Here is a 9,271-nt window from a genome sequence, read left to right as displayed (position 1 = left end):
ATTAAAACCTTGTCAAACCCGCTACAGGGTTTTTTCTCTAGGCGGCCGGCTGCTGCAAACACTCTCTCCTCATGGAAAACAATTTAAAAAAGACTATGGTGCTCAGAAAAACACACTATGTGGACACGGGGCTTTAGTTCACCTCTGTATTTGAAAGTGTGTCGACCTTTAATATGAATAGCTGTCATTGTAAGAATGTTTTTGTGACCCCGCTCTAATGGAGGTTACGGATGGTTGAGGACCGCACTGTGACTTTACAACACAGATACCTTTTCAGGTACCTCCTGAAGGTGTTGTCTCGTACGCCATAGATGAACGGAATAATGGATCTGGGCAGGATTTGTATAGTGATATAATAAGCGAACAGATGGTCTGTGTAGTCTCGAGGCAACCATTGCTTTATGATGGTTAATAATGGAGGGCCGACATACGTGGACATACACAGCAGCAGCTGGAACCCGTGCAGCAGGACGGTGTTTCTGGCTTTCTTAGCATCTTTGCTCGCTGCTTTAGCCGTGAACAGGATCTTAAAGTAAGTGAAGAAGATAGTGATCCAGATTACGACTAAAAACACTGAATACAGGGCGTTCCTCCTTTTTGTGTTAACTGGATTTGGAAAGACCGTTTGTCTGAGGCAGAAGACCCGGGAGCCGAAGAAGTCCAGCGGCTCGGTGGCCAAGGTCACAAAGAGATCAGGAAGAACCGACAACATGCTCGTAATCCAGATCAAACCGATCAGAATCAACGTTCTCCTGACGGTGCAGATCTGCACGTGGCGCAGCGGCATGCAGATAGCAATGTAGCACTCCACTGCCATGCAGGCCAGATTGAGAGGCGTGTTCTCAGTGGCAAAGAGAGCCGTTAGCATCAAGAAAGAACAGACGGAGACGTTTATTCTGTGGATGGTGTAGCTGATGATGAACATGATAATAGTCAGCGTCACCTGGATCATGTCGTTGACCACCAGGTGAATGAAGAGGATGTACCGAGGGTTTCTGTAGAAGATCTGAGGGAGGGAAGCAAAATATATCTGTGAAGGTTTTCAGTCATTTAGGCCCTGACACACCAAGCCGACGGCAAAGAACTAGTGGTAAATGAAGGCTGCCTGTTGCGTTGCTTCACGTCGTATTATAGGTAGCCTACTAATCCAGAATAATGTCTGATAAAAAGTTGAAAATGGCGCTGGCGTTGTCAGCCCTTGGTCTTTGAGTGGAAAATTAAAAGAAGAGGCGGAGGCGACAAATAAGGAGAAACCGCACTAATGGGTGAAAGCATGGATACTACAGCGGCATGCTCAAGGGGCTTTCCTGAATGGTAAATGGACCTTAGCTTTTATAGCGCTTTTCTAGTCTTCTGACTACTCATAGCACTTTTTACACTCCTGCTGCTTCTGTGGCGGTGTATGAATGTATTAGTTACTTCTGATGGATGATACTACTACCATAAGTGTGTGAATGGGTGTGACATGGAGCAACTGGGGGTTAAGTGTCTTGCCCAAGGACACAGCCGACATGTTGCCCAGCTGGGGATCGAACCCTTAACCTTCCAGTTGAGAGGTGATGACTCTACCAACTGAGCCACAGCTGCCCCTGAACCTGTGTTGAGAGCTGGAGAGAAATGAAACCTTCAAAACAGCAAATCAGAGAGATTCCTTTCACCGACCGTTGACGCCGATTCAACATTTCGAAATTGGCCAAAAAAAGGCAGACGGGTAGAGTTGGACACACCGCAAAAACTAGGGCGAGAACCGCTCACCAACTGCCCAAAGAGGGAAAATTCCTCTCATTTGAAACAGGCAATGGACACAGACGACTGTCGTTGTCTTTAGAAATGACTGTTTTGAGGAGACGGATAACCCCTGGAGTTGTTGTGGTACAAATCTAAACAGATCTGACATTAAAGGAAAATGAACACTGTGTCCAGAAGTGACCAGCCTGCTGTACAATGGCTGGACATTTTAGTTACAGTAAAAATCAAACAGATATTTCTCTAAATGGAGGTTCTTCATCTGTTGTTCATTAGAGGTGGGAAAGAAATCGATTCAGCATGGTATCGCAATATGTTGTGTGGCAATATTATATCATCTCATGGCCAAGTATCGATATTTTTTTATCTTAATAGGAAATATGCTTTTTTTAAATTTTATTTGCTGAAGGGGTTGCACAATTCAATTGTAACGAGTTGCATTGTTAAGAGTTCATCTTAAAATTCCATGAGACTGAAGTACCAACAGTTCAGATTATGAGGTCCATGCAGCCTCACAGGGTTTAACTTTGATCATGTTGGTCAGTCTGAGGGCTCGACTCCCTCTGTGTAGAAATAAAAAGACTGAAGTGAACGGACTGAGAATTGTTTCTTATTTGACAAAACAGTTCAAAACAATACATTATAATATGCAGTTAAAAAAGCTTACTTTTGTGAATTGTGACTCAAGTATGGAGATAATATCGTTTCACACCACTATTGTTCATGTTCATCTCCAAAACCACATTTTGTTCCGTTTATTTCTTCATGTGCCGTCGTCTGTTTGGTAGATTTCTCTCTTCCTGCCTGAAGTTGAAGCACTATTCTCTTTTTTTCTCCACACTAAACAGACTGACATCCAGTGAACTGGGCTTCTTTCTGCAGGTCAATATGATAACAGATATTCCTCTGGAGTCTGTGAATACAGTCGCCTCCATTAATGAGATTCTTTTTTCAAATGATACCTGCTCAGTTTTCACAATGAAAACGTTTCATCTGACTGAATGAATGAATGGAATCGCCCAAATATAATGAGTAAAAATACATCAAGAGACAGCTGCCTGGATGATGATGATGATATTGATTTCATGTTACAAATCTAAAGTCAGAATCAGAATCAGAATTGGGGTTTATTGCCAAGTACAAACACAAACAAGGAATTTGACTTGGTGTATTGGTGCTAAACAATTAACAAGGAAATGAAGCAGAACTAGCAACAACTTAAATAATACAGTATAAGAAGATATTAAAATATATAAAATAGAATATAAAAATGTAAAATATAAAAAAATCAAAAAACACAAAAGACTTGTTCCTGCTATCATGACATGAAGGTCATACCTGGTGTTTGCTGAAGGTGTGGACAAGGCTGGCATTGATGTAGTTGATGGAGATCACCAGAAACACGACGATCACGTTCTTGGTGACGGCTTTAGAGAGGGAGTCTGGAAACCGAACGACCACGGTCACGTTGGCAGACGACACATTCATCTCTGAAGACAAAGAAATGTCCAAAAGAGAAACACAACAAATCAATCAATGATTATAGGAAACAAGAAAGTGGAGCACGATGTTCAAGTATTAGGAGCACTGACACTTTTTAAGAGAAAAAAAATGAATTCTGATATTTTATAATGTTTGTTCAGGAGAACAGAGGGACGTAGATTTATTATAGTATCCCACTAAAACGGGCCTACGAGCATTTGACCTCAAAGACCAACTTCCTGCCTGGTGTGTAAACCCTGATGAGAGAGACTGTATTTATAGAGCACATTTAAAAACAACAGAGTTGACCAAAGTGCTTTACAACAAAATAGATAAAAGCATAAAAGAGAAAAAAGGAACCAGACAAGCTCTTATACTGGGTCTAAGAACGCCAAAGCATTCAGATAAACTGTTAGAGGTGATTTAAACACGGGCAACGTGGGTGCCAGCCTAACCTGGGGGAGCAACTGGTTCCACAACTGCAAAGGCCCGGTCTCCCCTTTGTTTCAGCCGAGCGTCATGTGCAACCAGAAGTGACCTTCTGTGATGACACCTTTGAGGCTTTCTTCTGAAGATAACACATTTTACTTTATTCTAAGCTGCTTGTTTGATTTGTGGCTGATGCACATCTCGACTTTCATCAGTGTGAAACATGTTGACGGACGTTTGTCCAACGCTCCTCAGTAACGATGAATGTTAGGTTCAAAGACCTCATCAGGTTTGTTTCTCTGTTGCCTGCTGATCCATATTAAAGCGCTCAGTGTTTAAGAGCTCCTGTTGATCTTTAATGTCTTCATACCGGGCTGAGGTCGGCTGTGTTACAAGTAAATATGCTCATTTATAATAAATATGTAGAACAACATCTCTCCTCTTTCCATTCATCTCTCCTACCAGCTCGTCTGTTTAGAGTTTCACGTTTATAACATTTTGAAGGACAAGTTTAAGTCATTAATGTAAGACTGTATCTGAATGTTCATGAGTTATAAAACTTACAAACGTACACAGTTCAGAGTGATGTGAAACTTCCACATGTTGGAGGTAATCTAGCTTTAAATAAGAGTGGATAACTGTTTCATTAAGTAGAGTATAATGAGCCCTGAAGCACGTTGCCTCATTATTAACAGCTTTAAGAACATTCACTCAAACGCTCCTGTGAGTGAAAATACAGGCAGCTGTTAGACTATAATCCCAGAAGAAGAGAGAGACTCACCTCAGAGGAACATCAGAGCATCAAGATTGAATAAAAAAATATACAAATGTAAATTTAGATATCGATGCAGGCAGACTCGAGGAATATTTAAACATCACAGAATGAAACAGTTTCTAATTCAGCAGTCTCAATGATTCCTCAGAAACGTCAGAAAGCAAACCATTAAAAACACTAAACATGCATCACATGTTCCTGTCTTTGTAGTCTAATGCAAACAGCCAGTCTGAAAGTTTAAAGCCACATTAAATGAACCGCTCTGATTTCATAGATGAGATATGAGTGCAGTGAAAAGATGTCGCTGCTCACCTCAGACGACCTGTGGAGACTAGCTCATCGTCAGGAAGGCCTCTGTTAATCTCCCACTTTATATGTGTGTTGTGTCACGCACACATTCAAGGGATCCCTTATTTTTTCTTTGCACGCTAATGTGTTGCCTGCGTCCAAGTGAGGGACGTCAGTGATACTTGATTCTGGAGGGACAAAAACGTTGTTTGACTTCTGGGTCAAAGTCCAGGGTGGGGTTTTGTGGAGCATGCTCAGAACACCTTGGGCCAATTTGGGTCTGATTGAGATGAATACAGGAAATCAACCCCTAACAACATCATCCAGGTTAGAGTAGAAAGCATCATTCAGAGTTGGTGTACACTGAGCCTGTGTAGCGAGCAGTTGTTGGTATCTGTCATGTGTAGACAGAGACGTCGGCCATGATGCAGCAGAATTTTACCTTGTTTTTGCAAAGCTCTGTAGTGTTTCTAAAAATCCAAAATGTTCCCATAATCTTTGGTTTCAGTTTTGCTGGCGTTGGATCGAGTTTCTCATTGAAGGACGTGCCTTTGGACCATGGAGTTTGGCTTCTACTGCCGCCTGTTGGCTTTATTGTGAACTGCACCTTCGGCATTGTGTCTTTCTAAGCTGCCATCACGGCTCTGCGTCTGTATCGATTCTGTCAAATCTGCATTGATGCAATTATTGCCATGTCGTCTTTTTGAGACAAGGTCTAGTAACCGTATCATAGCAGTTTAGAAAATGTTTGAAAAGCTCTCAGCCTGCCATTAGGTTGACTGAAAGTTAGACTGAGACAGCATTTCCAGCATGGAGACCACCATCGATGGGACTCCAGCGCCCCCTGCAGGAACAGACGAGTGACCTCACTCAGGCCTCGTATATTAATGTTTACAGTCGATCAGTCAGGGCTGATTTGACCCTCTTTACGAACAAATCTAAACGTTTAAATCTCATCAAGACGTGTTTCATAAATCAGCGAAGCACCTGGCACAGTTTTTTCCTTCTCCTCATATACGCTGACATTTCTGTTTTCCAGTCATCATCTTTTAACTTTAGTATTCACATGTTGAATGGAGGTTAGTGTGTCACAGTCATTGTACAATTGTACAATTTTGATGCAGTAAAGTGGAGTTCACGCTCGTTATCAGCTAATTCAGTGGTAAAAAAAACATATTGTGTTTGTTTTAGATTCAGGAGAAACTTGTTGCAAATAGCTGTAAGTAAAAACCAAAGTTTTCTTGATAATAGTTTATTCATAACTTTTCATACATCCAACAATTTTATTGCACATCACATTTTTTTTTCATATTATGCAGCCTTAAGAGTAACAGACGTATAGTTCAATAAAGTTATGATTTATATTGAAGCCCATAAAACTCATTACATTTATAATACATTTATTATGCATTTATTATTTGGTATAACTTCCTGTTTTGTTTTTTATCCCAGACAGAAAAGATATCACACTGCCAGTTTTTTCAATCAGTCAGCCTTTAGATGGCGCCACCCTTGAAGATTTTTGCCCATTTGCTCGTTCACCACGGTCAGGGGGGCGCGTCTTGATTTAAGGTCTGCCGTATCTGATAACTGCTCCCGAACAAGTCGGAGCCTCCCTGCTCTGGAATCATAAATATCAAACATGTCTGATATTTATGATTCCTGGTCTGCCGAAAACCTAAAGCAGCCAATGAGGAGAGCTGGGAATCTTTGGGTGTCTCACGATTCTGGATTCATTGATTTGTGGATTCGAAGTCTATTTATGAATGAGTACATACTTCAGGATCTACTCCAGTCATCTGTGAGACTGGCTGAACTTCTTGATTCTCCATTTGGCGTTCTACTGAGTTAAAGAGCTAGCATTAGCATTAGCACTGAGCAGGGAGTGACTGATTAGCCCAAATGAAATTAAAAAATAAAATAGATTTTTGGACGTTTTGGATCGATTTTAAATCTCAGAAAAGAAGAATCTCGATTTTTACATAAATCGATTTTCTTTCCCACCTCTAATGAGAGCGAGCAGACTTGGAACCGTCACCAACCGGGTTTTGTGTACTCTGACAACAAACCCTCAACTTGCAAATTAAATAAAGCTGCTCATAATCTATCTTCCCAGCCAAGATCACATCTGTATAGTTTTTCAGTTTTCCCCTGTGAATGCGGCAGGAGAGCCAGCGAACGATGTCAATCCTCATGTTTGTTTAAAATCAGTCGTTTCTACAAACAGCAGGTGTGGTCTCCTGTTCTTGCCAAGTCGTCTCGTGTGTGCGTTCAGAAGACTCTAATATTAAAAATAATCTGAAGCTGTCCTCATGTTTTTGGTCTCCAACATTTTTAAAATCGGTTTATTTTTGAGAATCGTCTTGTGTGTGGCCAGCTTTAACCAAAACTCTTCAGACCCAAATGTTGTTGTTTTTTGTACCAGGCTGTGAATCTGATTATTTCTGCTGTCAGAATGGGCATTTCACCATGAGTGTGTGTGTGTGTGTGACTTCTGCTGACAGCCCCAAGTGGAAACTTGAGGAACTGCGGCGTATTTCACTTCCGTATTGCCTAACTTTCAGTCAACCTAACGATAGAAATATAAATGTAAAACATTTTTTTTTAACCTTTGAGTGCAACGACAAAAAACAGGTGACACTGAGGAGTATTGGCCCTTAGGACGCTGATTTTTAAAAATGAAGAACTCAGGTTCAGGTTCAGGTTACTTTGTTTGTACCCGCAGGTAAATTTGGTTGCAGGGAGAGTCACTTAGTACAACACAGACAAAACATAAAACATACAAAGTGTCTGAACTAATATATGAGCTGTATTGGTTTGAAAAGACGCTGCCAGCACTTAAAAAACCCTGTTGGTGGACCCAGGCCCTTATGAGCCACTTCGACCTTAACAACCCGTTTCTGGTCATTTCATGTTTGTCCATGAAGATTTCTAGTCTACGTACTTTTAAAACTGTTCACATGAAGTTTCTAGATATCAGTTTGGGGTTCCACAGGGCAAACTTTTGTTTTAAACCTCATGCGTGTTACTTGGAGGACTTTGAATAATTGAAGAGATGGAGTGAGAGCCAGGAGTTTTGCTAAGCTTAAGCTTTACTTTATTTTTGGGACATACCTTCTTTTTGTTGATGTAGGTTCTGAATGGTTACTGGATGGTGACTTTACAAAACAGATACCTTTTCAGGTACCTCCTGAAGGTGTTGTCTCGTATGCCGTAAATAATCGGACTAATGGACCTGGGCAGGATTTGTACAATAATATAACAAGCAAAGAGACTGTCTGTATAATTCCGAGGAAACCTTTTGCCTAGAAAAGATAATAATGGAGGGCCGATGTATTTTGCCATTCCCAGCAGCAGCTGGAACCCGTGCAGCAGGATGGTATTTCTGGCCTTGTTAGCACCTTTGCTCGCTGCTTTAGCCGTGAACAGGATCTTAAAGTAAGTGAAGAAGATAGTGATCCAAACTGTAACGAGAAGCACTGAATGGATGACGTCTCTCTTCTTGATTATGAGCGGATTTGGAAAGGCTGTTTCTCTGAGGCAGAACACCTGGGAGCCGAAGAAGTCCAGCGGCTCGGTGGCCAATGTGATGAAGAGATCAGGAAGTACGGACAACACGCTTGTAAACCAGATCAAACCGATCAGCACCAACGTTCTCCTGACGGTGCAGATCTGCACGTGGCGCAGCGGCATGCAGATGGCGATGTAGCACTCCACCGCCATGCAGGCCAGGTTGAGAGGCGTGTTCTCGGTGGCAAAGAGAGCCAGCAGGATTATGACCCAACAGACGGGGACATGCACACTGTGGATGGTGTAGCTGATGATGAACAGGGTTATAGTCAGCGTCACCTGGATCATGTCGTTGACCACCAGGTGAATGAAGAGGATGTACCGAGAGTTTCTGTAGAAGATCTGAGGGAGGGAAGCAAAACACATCTGTGAAGGTTTTCAGTCTTCATGGTAGATCATAGTTACATCCAAAAGGCAACAGGACCTGGTTGAGAGACTTGGTTCAAGATTCAACCAGGTCCAGTTACCTTTTGGATTTAGCTTTGAATAACTAAACATGAGTTATAGAACAGTTATAAAAGAAACAGCTGTACCACCTAGCGTTTTTGTCCAGAGCACCAGCGTCTTTGTTCAATTTTTTTCAATGAGTAGAGAGTGTTCAGAGCAGCAGATGGCCGACAGGAGTTTCTGTACGGCTGCTCCAAAGGCTATAGTTGAAAATCTTTAAACTTTTCAGAAAGACAGCGTTGACATCACCGGTGCTCTGTTCCAAATGTGTCTGATCGGGAAATAAACAATTTAAAATAAAAAAGCATGAAGTAAAAAGTAACGAAGCAGTGTCGGCCATACAGCGGCCGTTGTCAACAGACTGTCATGGAGACCTGGTGTTTGCTGAAGGTGTGGAAGAGGCAGGCATTGATGTAGTTGATGGAGATCCCGAGACACACGACGATCACATTCTTGGTCACAGCTGTAGAGAGGGAGTCTTGATACCAAACGACCACGGTTGTGTTGGCCACTAAGCTGTTCATCTCTAATATG

General features: G+C 41.8%; 2 protein-coding genes across 2 annotated transcripts; both read right to left on the bottom strand.

Annotated features, from left to right (window-relative positions):
- Positions 1–214: 214 nt before the first annotated feature.
- LOC110002354 (odorant receptor 131-2-like) lies at positions 215–3,234 on the bottom strand. The gene is made up of 2 exons (XM_020657957.2): positions 3,085–3,234; positions 215–1,006 (listed from the first exon to the last, which is right to left on the bottom strand). Exons 1-2 carry the CDS (start codon positions 3,232–3,234, stop codon positions 215–217), a joined length of 942 nt encoding a protein of 313 aa, XP_020513613.2.
- A 4,135-nt stretch (positions 3,235–7,369) lies between these two features.
- LOC136179361 (odorant receptor 131-2-like) lies at positions 7,370–9,271 on the bottom strand. The gene is made up of 2 exons (XM_065955535.1): positions 9,112–9,271; positions 7,370–8,632 (listed from the first exon to the last, which is right to left on the bottom strand). The coding sequence occupies exons 1-2, from the start codon at positions 9,259–9,261 to the stop codon at positions 7,865–7,867; spliced, it is 918 nt and encodes a 305-aa protein (XP_065811607.1). The 5' UTR covers positions 9,262–9,271; the 3' UTR covers positions 7,370–7,864.

This window comes from Labrus bergylta, chromosome 5 (assembly GCF_963930695.1).
Source record: "Labrus bergylta chromosome 5, fLabBer1.1, whole genome shotgun sequence".
NCBI lineage: Eukaryota > Metazoa > Chordata > Actinopteri > Labriformes > Labridae > Labrus > Labrus bergylta.
The sequence above is the reverse complement of the archived record's forward strand: the minus strand, read 5'-3'. Positions and strand labels throughout refer to the sequence as shown.

What these genes read in the sequence shown, in the direction of transcription:
- LOC110002354 (XM_020657957.2), bottom strand. Translation starts at nt 3,234, where the DNA reads ATGAATGTGTCGTCTGCCAACGTGACCGTGGTCGTTCGGTTTCCAGAC. An exon ending in ACACCTTCAGCAAACACCAG is followed by an intron (nt 1,007 to 3,084) that starts GTATGACCTTCA and finishes TCCCTCCCTCAG; the next exon opens with ATCTTCTACAGAAACCCTCG.
- LOC136179361 (XM_065955535.1), bottom strand. Translation starts at nt 9,261, where the DNA reads ATGAACAGCTTAGTGGCCAACACAACCGTGGTCGTTTGGTATCAAGAC. An exon ending in ACACCTTCAGCAAACACCAG is followed by an intron (nt 8,633 to 9,111) that starts GTCTCCATGACA and finishes TCCCTCCCTCAG; the next exon opens with ATCTTCTACAGAAACTCTCG.